Source organism: Acanthopagrus latus, chromosome 7 (assembly GCF_904848185.1).
Source record: "Acanthopagrus latus isolate v.2019 chromosome 7, fAcaLat1.1, whole genome shotgun sequence".
NCBI lineage: Eukaryota > Metazoa > Chordata > Actinopteri > Spariformes > Sparidae > Acanthopagrus > Acanthopagrus latus.
The window spans coordinates 19,627,587-19,641,470 of record NC_051045.1 but is presented as its reverse complement, the minus strand read 5'-3'; the positions used below and the strand labels follow the sequence as shown (position 1 = coordinate 19,641,470).

The 13,884-nt window shown below is 43.1% G+C and overlaps 1 protein-coding gene across 6 annotated transcripts in view; it reads right to left on the bottom strand.

The window, feature by feature from the left end:
* Window positions 1-13,884, bottom strand: part of espn (espin) — a 40,353-nt gene that overhangs the window by 5,375 nt on the left and 21,094 nt on the right. For all 6 annotated transcript variants that reach the window (XM_037105142.1, XM_037105138.1, XM_037105140.1 and 3 more), the window contains exons 9-11: window positions 11,093-11,327; window positions 6,419-6,558; window positions 4,827-5,210 (exon numbers count right to left, since the gene is read on the bottom strand). In XM_037105142.1, coding sequence (XP_036961037.1) covers window positions 4,827-5,210; window positions 6,419-6,558; window positions 11,093-11,327 — 759 coding nt within the window. The remainder of the gene's footprint in view (window positions 1-4,826; window positions 5,211-6,418; window positions 6,559-11,092; window positions 11,328-13,884) is intronic.

The window sequence follows — 13,884 nt, the reverse complement described above, 5'->3', positions numbered from 1 at the left end:
CACACGTTGTATATAGAAAATCATGAGATCAAAGACATGAGGGCCATTTGTTTCCCACAACGTAACCTTAAACCCTTGCAAACCCACTGGAGACCTGGTTTCTTTGCCTTTGATTTCAAACAAAAAACCAAGATCACTTAAAGTAATCACTGAGGTTATGTCAACTTGAAATGCAATCTGAAATCTTCAATATAAACAAAGCCCCTTATTACAAAGATGACCTAAACAAAACACACTTCATGACTTATATGGCAAATCTTTTCCTTTAAAACCTTGTTTTACCAGAAGTAGTGTACCATGGCAATCAATCATACAAGATTCAAAAATCTCTGGGTTCAACACAATTCACACCTAAACCTCTGTAGCTAATCTGTGTCTTCTGACATCACAGGCTTTTATTTTTTTCTTCCACTCTGGGATATGCAGGTAAAGTCAGTCCAGCTAAGTGGATGCTCTTTTCTTTGCTGCAGTTAAGTCCCTTATGTGACATGACCTAAAACCTGACAGGCCAGATTAGTTTCCTTTCTCAGCATACTCCACTTTGCAGGTTAGTTTCCACGTCCCTGCTCTCTGCGAATTTCCTCTTTGGTTGTGCAGACGAACTGGGCCTGTAGCGGACCCTCAGTCCACAAAACTGTTAGATATCAAAAAGCTCAGCTTCCTTTTCTTTCCAAAAAGCAAAGCTTCGATCAATATATCTGATGATCTCCTCGTTGCTGAACTCTTTTAGCTCATAGATCACTTTGATTGAGTTTTCATGATGTTCATCTCTGGGTGGAGGTTTGTCAACATGAGGTTCCTCTATGATTTTAACAGTGACGGGAGGAACGTCTTTCACTGGGTCTGGTCCTGAACTTTCAGTTGAGCCCTGCAGCGTCTCAGCTTTTGCTGTTGTGTGTTGCACAGTGTTGGTTGTCAGGCTTTGCATACGCTCCTGCTCTGAACTGGTACCATTTAGAACCACTGCCTCAGTGGGTGACATTTGCTCGCTCGCTGTAAAATCCCCCTCAGCATTTGCCTCCTTCGAGTCCTTCTGAGTTGCCTGCTGCACACACTGGCCATTCTCAGATGCGCCACCCTTGGATGCAGCAGGTGATGAAGATGGAGAAACTTCTGATTGAGAAGCTGGTGGGGCAGTAGGATTTGGTTGTGGTGGTGCGGGATGGGTAGTTGGTGGAGGAGGTGGAGGATGAGAAGGCGGAGGAGGAGGTGACTCCTGAATTGGCATGAAGGACATTTCAGGGGACATGGAACGCAGAGAAGCTGTCATCATGCCTCCGCCATCATTAGAGTCTCCGAAATACTTGAGTTTTACGTCTTCAAAACCATCTGCCCAATCTCGTTTCCCTCTCTCAATGTCCTCCATGACCTCTCTGTGAAACTGCCTTATTACCTCCCATTTATGGCTACCAAGACGGTCAAACATCTCGTAGCACAAGAGGTGGCGGAATTTGCGCTCGCTGCGAGACATGCTCATTTCCAGCAGCTGGAAGTATCCGAGCATGAAGAGGTCCAGAGTGAGGCTGTCGTAGCTCACAGTTGACCCGTTAATATGCGGCAAGAAGTGCTCCGGCCAGTAGATCATCTGGGCACGACTCAGCCTGCGGATCTGACGCGTGGGCACTTGACTCATAATCGTCCTCCAGTGACCAATCAGATTCCCCACTACCTGCTTTGACTTCATGAAAAGGAGGAGCTTGTCGTCTTCACTCTGCATCTCCTCACCAATCTGTGCACTTAACTGGTTGTAGTCCTCCCAGCCAACGTCTAAATGATTTCCCCTCCTGCCAGTGTATTTAGTCCGATAAGATTCAGAGATCGTGTACTTCCGCCAGTGTTCAAGAAACAGGAAGACGATTCTCTCTTTCCTCATTTCAATGCACTCCTGGACGTAGCTAAGATCTGTCTGTACCTCCAAACTCCTTGTGAGTTGATCATTATTTAAAATAGGGTCTGCTGAAAGAACCTGATTGAACTGTTCGATGTTGGTTGGAGCCATTGCCTCAGATGCCACATATGTCTTAGGTGCGTGAGATGCTATGATAACTGGCTCTTCAACAAGAGGTAAGACCGATTCCTCCACTGGAGGTAAATCTCCATTGGTATGTGGCTGAGCGACCTCAGCAGGGGGACGGGGGACATCATCCTCACGAATTGTCCCTGGAGGATAACTGGACTCACTTACCACAGGGAGAGACCTCTTGCGCTTGTACACCCTATTTGCTTTGTCATCTGCAGACTGCGACTGATTCTGAATTTCATAGTTGGCCTTGAGGTTCTTCACTGAAACTCCACACTGCTTTATCTCCTTCTCCACATCCTCTCTTGTGGAGAAGGACTGAGACCGTCCAATAAATCCAGTGCCAACTGATTCTGCCGGTTCAGACTGACTTGTGCTCATGTTCTTTGTCTCTTCTTGAGAATATCCAGGACATATAAGATCCAAGATGTCTATCTCTTTTCCCCCTAAGGTGGCAAGAAGAATGGCCATACTCTTGAGCAGGGTAGAAATCTTATTGCACCAGGCTGGAAGATCTTCAGCTTGGCCGTGCACTTGTTTTGGATTGACTGAGAAGTGCCCTTGATTGAGGGCAGCAGAAACTGGTAGGAGCTGATGAAGCTGCCGCTCCAGTTCTTCCAGCTCCTTCTCGACCTCTGAGACCTTGTGCATCACCTGCAGGTTCTCAATTTGCTTCTCAATACGGGTTAGGTCATCCTCTGTCATCAGTTCCCCAAATGGGCCCAAAATGGCATTGTGGACGTGGGAGTAGTGCCATTCCTGAGGCTGGTAGTGCCCGCTTGTCACAAACTAAATCAGAGGTCAAAAGAGACCAAAAGACAAGAAGAGAGGGAAGGAGGGGGGGTTCCTTGAGCTTGAAGTTCCTTGTGTGAACACACGCTTCAGTGCAAATCCACCTCGACACACAGGATTTACATGGATTTAGTGGTGCAATGGCACTGCCTCATTATAAACAAAGAACTTTCTACTTTTACTTTAGAGTCAAAGAGATCACAGAAAGCTTTGTCATCTTGAATTAATTGTTAAGTATACTTAAATTGATATGTATTGTACATTGATCAGTGTTAGGTTCGCAACTTGTCTACACTTGTCATTTTTTTAAACTTGTTTAGGCACTTGACACTGCAATGCAACTGTATTTGCTCAATCCCTCTTTGCAGTTTCTCTCCACCATTTTCATGAGTTATTTTTTATGTTCTTGGTTAGTTTAAAGAGGAACTACAAAAATGCTGAGAATTCTTTTTTTACTGAAATCCAGCCATTGTAACAAGGCACTGTCTGCAGTGTTACACTGTTGGGTACTGGCACCAGTGCAACAGACAGACACACTTCAGTCCACACCCACAGTGATAGGAAACCACACTGGGTGTGGTTTGTAGTGCAACAGAGTTGAAACTGTCAGCCCAAAAAAGGTCAGTGCAACAAAGGATTTTTCTGATTAAGTGACTTGGTGTGGAGTTGCTCTTATCATGTCATCGTATCATGACACACATTTTACTGGCAGCATTTTGCATGTTGTTGTGTTAAGTGATTTATAAATGTAGTTAAATGTTTATTTTATTTGATATTTTTGTCATCACTGGTTAACCTGTAGTGTGAATGGGCCCGGCATCACACCACTGAATCAGCATGTAAAAACTTGGAGCTCGGAAACTCCATCATCAAACACCAGCCCACACTGTGCATCCATTAGTCCAGTGTGTTTATGTTGTGATGGGCACTGTAGCCAAGTATTCAATTCACTGCACCCCAAGAAAGTCTCTTACTATTAATGAAGGCTATCAATATGAGAGAAGAAACATGCACAGAGATGACAGCTAGCTAGGTCCAATATTGTTTCATGCAATTACTAATAGGGTATCTTTCACTGTGTTATTTTCGGAGGAAACTTTCTCACTAAAAACACTTTATGCTATGCTAAGTTTTCTGTGTAGGCCTGACAGCCAGTTAGACATTCTCATGACTCCACTGCACCTCAACACATATACAAAACAATACAAAACATGTCAGTGTGTCACTTTGGAAAAGACATTTCTACCTGCTGGATCATTTAAGAGTATAAGATTGCAATCCTTGATAGCAATACATTATTAATCAGTCAACTTTAATCAATCAAATCACATATTGCATAGAGTCCTTCTTGTATTACACAGGACCAACAAGTGTTCCGCTTGCTACAGGATGAATTACTTATTGATACCTTTTCTAAATACACATAATGTTACGACAGACTGCAGTGACTATTCATCAAGCGACGAGGTCAGGATGTCATTGATTCTAAAGACACATAATCAAATTCAGAAACAAAAGTAATTTGTGAAACAAATTCAATGTGCTAACTAAAACCTGAATAACTTTGGTTGTGGCATTTGTTCTGAAGATGATTATAAAGGCAGTTAAAGTAATCGAGTCCCTAAGGCAGCTTATCTGAGATTGCAGAATATCTCTCCTTCACATATCATGGCACCATAAGAATAGATGCAAAAATTAACTTGTGAACTTGTTTCCTTGACTACAATTGGATGTTTCACCTTCAACTAACTGTTGGGAAAGTCAAAAAGAGTGCAAAACTTGTCGTGCGTGAATTCTAAATATACATTTATACATCCTCTTTGTTCAAAATCACAAAATCCACACTCAAATCCAAGCAGCAGCTATCCCCTTTGTGTTGTCAGTAATTTGAAACTGAAACCATATATTGGTCGTGGTGACCGAGCATTTTAGATTCATGGGATCACAAATGGGATAGCAAAGACACAACAAAACAGCTCCGCCCCTTTCTACAGCCATGCGACATCTTGCCTACCTTGCGCTTGTGCTCGTCCTCCTCTTGCATCTTGACCTGAAGCTTTCGCACCATCACCTGCCTCTTCCATTCAGGGATCGCTTTCCCCTGTTCGTCATGAGTGGGCACTAGAGCCTCCACGTCTGCGAGGGACATCTTCCGCCCTGAATCTGCTCCTCCTGCGCCGCCACCATTGTTCCCGTTGATCACAGAGTTGGAGGAAAGTTGCTCGTTGCTCGCAGAGCTCGACATGGTCCTGGTGGAACCTGAGCCAGTTGGACTGGGGCTGGGGCTAGGGGTGGTGGGTGGGGAGGTGACCGAAGGTGACGTATTGGATGGTGGAGGGGATGACGGCTTTGGTGGTGGGCTGGATGTGCGCGTGTCTGGTGGAGATGCGGTGTTTCCCTGGAGAAAATAAAAGACACACATGGACGGGAGAACATAGGGCGCGACAAAACTATTCCTGAGGAAAATGTGTGTGTCACAAGATGGCAAGACTTCTTCCAGATTCTGACACATTATTCTAGTCAGCCTTTCTTTTCAGTACTGTAGCTTTACAGTAGCTAAAGTTTAACTTATACGGTGTCTGATGTGTGACCAATGCCAACATCATAGACTGAGGCACTATTACAATGAAGCAATGCAATGTGGCATTTATTTCAGAAACAGGACAAATCAGTATTTGAGACTGTGTTTTTCTTCGTGAAACTATATAATTAGAATTAGAAATGAAAATAAAAATACTACAGACAGTACTTTCCATGATGATTTTCCATGAACTGGCTGATGTATCCATCAAGGTCAGAGACATTGTTACTCGGAAAGACATCACCAAGTGTCTCAATGTGCGATCAATCATTTAAAATTAATCTTGATTTGTCTCTTTCCTTGACTGATATAAAGGGTAATTCCAGTATTTTTAAGCCTGGGCCGTATTTTTATATAATTTGCTGTCTAATTGACTAATAGGTTAGAAACTGGAATATTTTCAAATTGGTCTAGTAAATTACTTAAACCCTAAATGGCCAAAGTATGTCCACTTAAACTGCTTCTTTTTGCCTAAAATAGGCAGACGAAGCAGGTCCTTATGTGAACTTTCTTATCGTGAAACTTTGGTGTTTTTAACCGTTTGGTTCACCAAAGTCACACAACCACACAAACAAACCAAACGAGGCACCGGAATATCAGCGACTTCCATATTCTGTGAGGCAACATCACTGTGGAACGGTCGGATGGAGTCTGGTGGCTTTAAAGGAAAACATGACATGGTTGTTTCTGGTTCAACAAAAAGGATCTTACTCTTTTAAGGGATTCTTTGATGTCAGACACTTTGCTTGTCATCAGCAAAAACAAGCACTTTTAGTGGACATAATTCGATGGGCGTAGATGCCCCCAAGGATTACACTGAAGGTAGTGCAGCTCTACTGATCGATTCCAACTTTTGTACCCATTAGTCATTTAGATGCCAAAATATGTTGAATTATCCTCTGAAGACCAAGAGGCACAAGTATCTGCAAAAGTTGGGGCTGAATTTCTAAAATGAGCACTTCTGCATTCTTCAGTGTCTGCTGTGTACATGTATCACAGGCACTGGAGGAAGGCCGTGAACCTACATTGTTGGGTCCGCCGCTGGAAAACACGGTGGTGTAGCCTTTACTGTGAGGTGTGGGCTTGAGGCTCTTCCCTGCTTTGATCTCTGCCAGCAGCTCCGAGTTGTCGCCGGTGGGGGACATCATGTTGAAAGATTTTGTGCCTGTGGACAAAAGGACGCGGCAGAAAAGTGAAACCGGGTCGAAGGAAAGACAGAATGGAGGGCGAGAGGAACAGAGAGAGTGAGAGAGATACACTGAAGAGGAGGGAGCGAGAGAAGGGTTGGGTGGCATTTCAGTGTTAAATATTTCATTCCATCAGGCAGGTAACAATGCTGACCTGGAGAACGCTGGACAGTGATGAGTGGTCATTATGGTGTACCGAGCCTCACTGTCTCTCATCGATAAGCATTTCTTTTTGGATTTCAGACCCTCACCTTTATAACTACTGGGGTTCAGGTTTTGCCTCTCTGAAAATGCCTTGACACAATTTGGATTTAACAAACGGCTTCCCAGCTACTAAACTCCTGTTGGACACATTTCAAAGTGGATGCAAATGAGCCCATGGGATTTCAGCACATAGGCAACAGTTGCAGAGAGCAAGGGGATTAGGGGAGGAGCAAATTCAAAATTATTTCACTACAGTGCACCTAAAGAGAGGAGGCACACAGCCTCTTTCACCGTGTCACCTGACGTACACACAGCTAAGCTTCGCCGGAGCTTTGAACTTTTTAAAAAAAGTAGCCCTGTGGTAAAATATATACACACATGGAGCCTAATCTGCTTAAAGCGAACAACTACGACCTCTGATTTTAATGCTGTTAGAGAGCGACTTTGTTTTCACTTTCAGAGAAGTTTGGATTGTCAATCACGCCAAAGTAGTGCTTACATGTGAGGCCACACTTAAAGTATATTATACACTGTTTTTCACAGCATCATCATTTTAAAAAGGTGACATTTACACATGAATGACCAAAATAAAAATGTATTCAAACAGAAAAGTCAAATGTCTGTGGAAAAGTGTAAACAGACGTCAACGAGTAACTATTACAGCAGCTACACATTATACAACATTTAACTTAACACATTTTGGCCTGAAGACACCAACAACCCTCCGCTACCTCACCCCTCACCTGTTTTAGTGAATGTAAAACCTCCGGTGAATAAATACCCTCAGTCCGTCATTGATCCCTCATTTCTACTCAGGGAATGGAAATTTAAAAAAAAAAAAAGAAAGAAAGAAAGTCCTCCCGTAAAAATGTTCCCTGTTGAGTCGACCACAATGGTCTAGCTGGACACAAAGCCTCGCTAGCCTGCCACCCCTCCTCACTCTCACCAACTCTCCCTCTCTCTCTCTCTCTCTCTCTCTCTCTCTCGTGGGGAGGAGAGAGCAGCTTTCTATTAAAGACCCATCATCGCAGTCGGGGGAAATCTAAGGGAATCACCAGTAACTGGAAGTGACAGCGAGCCATTGGCAAGCCAGCCAGGAATTAACATGCACACACAGACACACAGACACACACACAGACACACACACACGGACGTACACACACACACGCAGTCACCCTTCAATCCCCAGCTTGTTAGTCCGCACTACCGGTACCAACATATGACCATACGCAAATTCATGACAAGCATTCAGTCTCACCTTTTATTCTCTAGATCAAAGAGACTGACAACCCCCGAGCTCTATACAGTGCACAATCACACACACTCAAACTGCAAAATGTAGCCTGTTAAAAGTTTATGGATAGCAGGAAAAAGGAAGCTGAACCCTGACACGCTTTTACAACGACACGCAGGTCTTTAAACTTACGGTCAGCTGAGTACATTATTCAATAAATCTACATTGCCGGGTGCAATAAGTTCTTGTAAAAAAACCACTCATACTTCAATGTATAATCAATCTCAACGAAACACGAGTTCTGTTGTAACTCTGGCGATATATACAGCCTACCTTCGCCCATTTCTCCCCCTGACAGATTGTCATTGCAGAGCTCCACAACCAGATCCGTTCAAAAGGCTAAAAGGCTAGTGTGCTCATATCTGTTTCCATACACCTCCGTATTCATGCATTTTTGAGTCAAAGGTTGTGTGTTTGTGTAAGTGACTGTTTAGGCAATGGGTGTGGACGGCAGGTCTGCCCGTGAGTGTGTAAAGGAGGGCGTGACAGGAGCTGTGACAGGTACGGAACATTTGACAAATAGCCTCATCTCAGCTCAAAAGGTTTTCTGCTCCGTGTTGGATATTCAATAACGTCTGCATCTGTTTGATAGCTGCTCTTGTCCGCCCTGTTAATCAGTAGAAAACAATAAGGAACTTCCGTGTGCAGCCACATGGTTTGTTGCCGTCATCACAATGAGCATCTGAGCTGTAAACTGGACTCTAGCTCTCATATGTGTTGCTGGCTTTTAATCTTTATGGCCACCAAACGGCCTGTTTACTGCCTGAATGACGCTTTGGAACGTATCATGTCATTAGTGAGCGCACGCTGTTCCTTAGCACTTCTGTTGAAGATGTGTCCTGTGCAGTATAGAAAGTCTTATCCTCTTCCTCCTGTTCATCAGTAGAAAACAACAGCGGGCTTAAAGCCTTTTGCATTGTTGCGGCGCCATTTCAATCAGCCACCTGGTTTGTGGCCGTCATCCCAACAGGCATCCTAGCTGTAAACTCATCATGAGCTCTCAGACGTGTTGATGGTTTTTAATTTTACGACCACTTCACTGTCCGTTTATTGCCTGATTAACGCTGAAGCGCAAAACAAGCCATTAGCGAGCACACACCGGTCTTTAGCTCTAAGTACTCTATTGCCATCCTACCGTTAGGAAGCAGGCAGGGCAATGAATGGATGAGACAGTTGGATGTTTGGTGAACAAAGCGAAAAGATAAAATAGGTAGATTGTAAAAAGGTGCCTAAATTTAACAATTAATAGTTTACAGCTTTATTTAAGTTGGCGTTTATTGCTGGTTTATAAAAAAAACTACTGTATATTGTCCTGAGCTGCTGTCAGTAGCGACACAAAGCTGAGGCCAAATACTGTAATTGATCCTTCACTTAAACCTTTGTTTGACATAATGAGCTTCCTCACCAGCTTCTTAACAGAAAAGCTGTTTGAAACTAACCAATCCTGTTTGTATTGTATTCTTGAGTTAAGAGAATATTCTCCAACCGGAGTACAGGTGAGAAGTATTTCAGTCTGTGGCGCAGTGGAAAGCCCCTCTACTGCAACCGGTCAATTCTTAATGTACATTAAAACATAAGAAAATAAACAGAGCATTAAGGGAAGTTCACTGGACGACTACAGCTACAGCTCTCTGCAGGTGCTGCTCTTTTGTCTGTGTAGTTATGGAAGCCGTCTACACAGTTCTTCCATTTAAACTAAACAAAGGGCTTTTTCTTCTGATTGAAATAAAAAAAATGACTGCTTCAGACTCTATGTTATGGTTTTTAAAATAATAGCCGTTTCACCGTCTGTACTTACTCTTCATTTGTTTCGGCGCCCCTCCCTCTGTCTGAGTGGCAGACAAATTCCCACCTTGACAGAGCAGCGGTGAGGACAAAAAAAACAAAAACAAAACAACAAAACAAAAAAAGACACACACAAAAAAGGAGAGAAACAAGTGGAGAAGGAGCAGGTGAAAGAAGGAACATGTAAACATGAACTGTACATGAAGGGGTTAATGGGGAGAGATTGGGCAGTACTAGCAGACACACACAACAGGACTACAACTGCATCACAACAATATTGTTCATTTTCACCTAAAAGTAAACAAAGGTTGCTCTTTATGTTGCTGCTTGATGTCTGAGCACATGTTGCATGCCCAGCCATCTTGGATCCCTATGCGATCTGACAGGCCCAAGGTTTCTCTCATTTACCCATTTTGTGATAAACATTTCTAACATTGGGACGGTTTCCTCATCTGCCATGAGGTTCAAAAGTCTGCAGTGTGCAACAAGCTGTTTGGGTTTCTATTATATGATGGCTGTGCTTAATTGGCTTCCATGTTTGTTATATGTTATGTAATGTTTAATAATTCATTTCTCAGCTTCCTGTCTTGTGGTTGAATTATAATAATCTAGAAGTCCTTTGAGACATGGCTGTGAGAAATTATATTAATACTAAGTTAAGCTTAAACTTTGACGGGATCACACATTTAATTGGGCATAATCAAATTGATCAAACTTTTACATTTTCAAAGCTTGATGGGTGATATTCTGGGACTTAGATTGCGTATCTTAGATAAAGACATTGCACTGGTCAAACCCCACAATGAAGACTTACATTTTCAAGACTCACAATATCACACGAAAGTTAAGATTTTGTTTGCGAGTAGAACAGGCTCACTGTCATGTGGGGGCATCCAGGGCAGCGCGGGCCACTTAAGGAAATGGCTGAACACTAAACCAGTTCTCAGGGTAATGGTAGCCCTCCATCATTAATTTATAATCTGTTATTTAGGATGCAAGGGTCAGACTCAACTTATCTTTACCCAGTGGGATTACACTGTGGCCATTAAAACAAGATGCCCTGCTTCTAGGAGTTAATGTACATAATGTACCCGTAATAAAAATGTGCTCCCTTTTTCCTTTTTCAATAACTTTTAAGAGAAGTTTGGTGCCAGAAAAAAAGAAGGGAATGAAGGGAAACAAAAAAAATAAAAGGAGGGAGAAAGTAAAGAAAGTTAAACGACACTCACTTCCGGATGAGGATGAAGGGCGTCGCTGGTTGGTGGAGCTGCAACTGGTAGAGTGATTCTGGGCGGCTGGCGTCTCCGGGGGCAGCGGAGGAGGCGGAGGGGGTGTTGGCGTCGGGTTGCTCGGCGGAAGAGGGGGCGGAGGCGGAGGAGGTGGGGGAGGGATCGATTCGTCTGTGGTGCCATTCTCCGAGCTGTGGGCGGGGCTTTCGGTAGGCTCCTCCAATAACACGGAGCCCTGATCAGAGAAGAAATTAATCAGTCACATTTCATACCAGTCAGCTTGTCTAAGTCAGCCGGGCAGGGTTTCTCCTGGCGTCCACACTGTCGGACGGCCAATATTTAGTGACAGGCGGTCCATGAAATAAAACTGTCCACTTGAATGCTCCCAAAGCTTTCTTTGTAATCTAAGGGATTTTTGCCGCCCATTTGCCAGCTGGATAAAACCTGCAGATATACTGGTGACAAAAATAAAAATAAACTAAAAAAAAGCTATTCCTTTAAAACACATTTTTGGAGTTGTAAAAAAATTATCTCAAAACAACACATTTAATTATTTATTTATTCATATGCTGTAAATAAGTAAACATGAAACAGTGACTTTCTTTCCCTCCTTGCGACGGCATGCCTGTCAGAACTCCTGCTGGGCTGAGTGAGCAGTAAATTCTTGCACACAGTGACAGATGCAGCGCAGCCTTGTTAGATGTGTCCTCCCTCTGCTTCCTGCCTTATTTAATCAACTCATAAAAGACATAATACCCCATTGCTAATAACAGAGCTAATATGCCCTAATCTCTAGGGGGAACTCCGAGGGAAAACAGAGGGGAAGGAGCCATCTGCCACTGCAAGTGATAGTGATTTAACCCTCCCCTCACCCGGCCACACGTGTCTGACACACTCTGAAAGCGTGCCATAACCCTGCTGGAGGCAAATTAATGGACCATGACATTTAACTCGACCCCACCCCTCCTTTATTCTTCCGACGCGTGCTCGTCATTGTTCCCCCCCTTTACTTTTCAAACCCCCCAGAGAGTTGGGTGTGGGGGCTGTGTCCAGATGGGTCTTGGCAGCACGTGCCGTTGCTCCCGTTGATTAGCCGCTCCATCTGCTAGGGCGTCTCTGCGACCAGGAGGGGCCCCACTGAGGCCTTAATTGGATCAATGCGGCTTGCACCCCGTATCACCGAGAACGCCCCTTGTCCTGATACCCATGAGATTAGAAGGAACACCTCCCCAGGGACAGTGATGAGAGTCTGACAGATGCTACTCATTCAGCTGCCTGTGGAGGTATGTGGCAGCAAACAGGTAGTTTAACCAATTATCTCAATAAATAATTTTTAGGGCACAAAAAATGGCAGGAATATTTTATCTTGTAACGTAGCATCTCAAATGTCTTTCATGAGAAAACAAAATCTGTTGTGTTGCATATCATATCAATAACAAAGACAACAATCAGAGGAAGCTACAAGAAACAGCAATTTTAAATTTGAGTCATGCTCACAATCTACCCCAAGTCAGTAACCTAGATACTAAAGTCTTCATGAAATATTGAGAACTTTAGACATTACAAAGGTTGTTTATTTCATGTGGAGCAAAAAAGAATAAGATTCTCAATATCATCAGACCCGTTTTTCTTTTTGTTGTCTTTTTGAGGTATCTGAGCCAAAGCAAAGTAATAAGTAGCACCAGAGTCAGCAGGAGCCTTATTAAAGTGCTTAAATTACAATCAAATATAATTTCCATCTACAGCTCAAACAAGTAAATAATAACGTCCATTACATGTTATATGTGTGAGCCTTTATACACTGTAGTTATTCACAGTGTTTCTGAGGATTACATTTTAAGAAAGTGTTTTCCCATGTGTGAATGTCAAGGTTAAACAAATTCAGTGGACTTGTTTGTGGGTTAATCACCTCCTCTTTTCAATTAAAAATAGGCAAGAATTCACTAATAAAGGAAAAGGGGACAAATTGTGAGGATATAACAAGATAAACTTGTACACACGACAGATCCTTGGCCATAGACACTAGAATTCTAACAAGATTATAAGAGATCCAGTGGTATTGTTCTTTCTATAGGACATCTGGTCATAGGTGACTTCCTGCTAAGCGCTCTCTTGGGATTGTCCTGCGTTTGTTCCATTGTAGGTTCTTGGACAGTTTACACAGCAGGGTGGAGACTCAAGAGGCAATGGAAATGAGGCGGCTGTTTGCATGAGGTGGCAAACAAAAGCTCAAGAGGACACAAGATTATGTAACATGCTGAGTGGCATAATGTACAGGCAAATACAGCCGCCGGTGTGGTAACCCAATGCCAACGCACCATCGGTAAGGAAGCTACAGCTCGCCCTGGGTAGGAGCTTTTTATATAAAAAGGGGCCCACAACCCTCGACAAGACAACGAGCGCACAGTATACTAAACTGAAACGTCCTACACCAATATTCATTAGAGATACAACCCGGATACTATTCTGTACATACTCTATATGTTGTAATTTAATGTAGTGGGTAAAAAAGCAACTTAGTAATATCACACCTCGTCTAAAATGAGCTGCCCTGATGAACAAAGCTGCCTTATACCAAATGGACGTGACTGTTAAGTTTGTGAGGAGACTTTTTATGAGCTGATGTCATGTGACTGGCTGTAAACACGTGTTACATTATGACCAACGTGTTTTTTTTATTTTTTATAATACAAATGCACACATTGTAGCAAACACCATCCGATATCTCAATATGTGTGTTTCCATGCTACACCATGAATGACATAATAAAACAAAATAAACATTTACAGCTT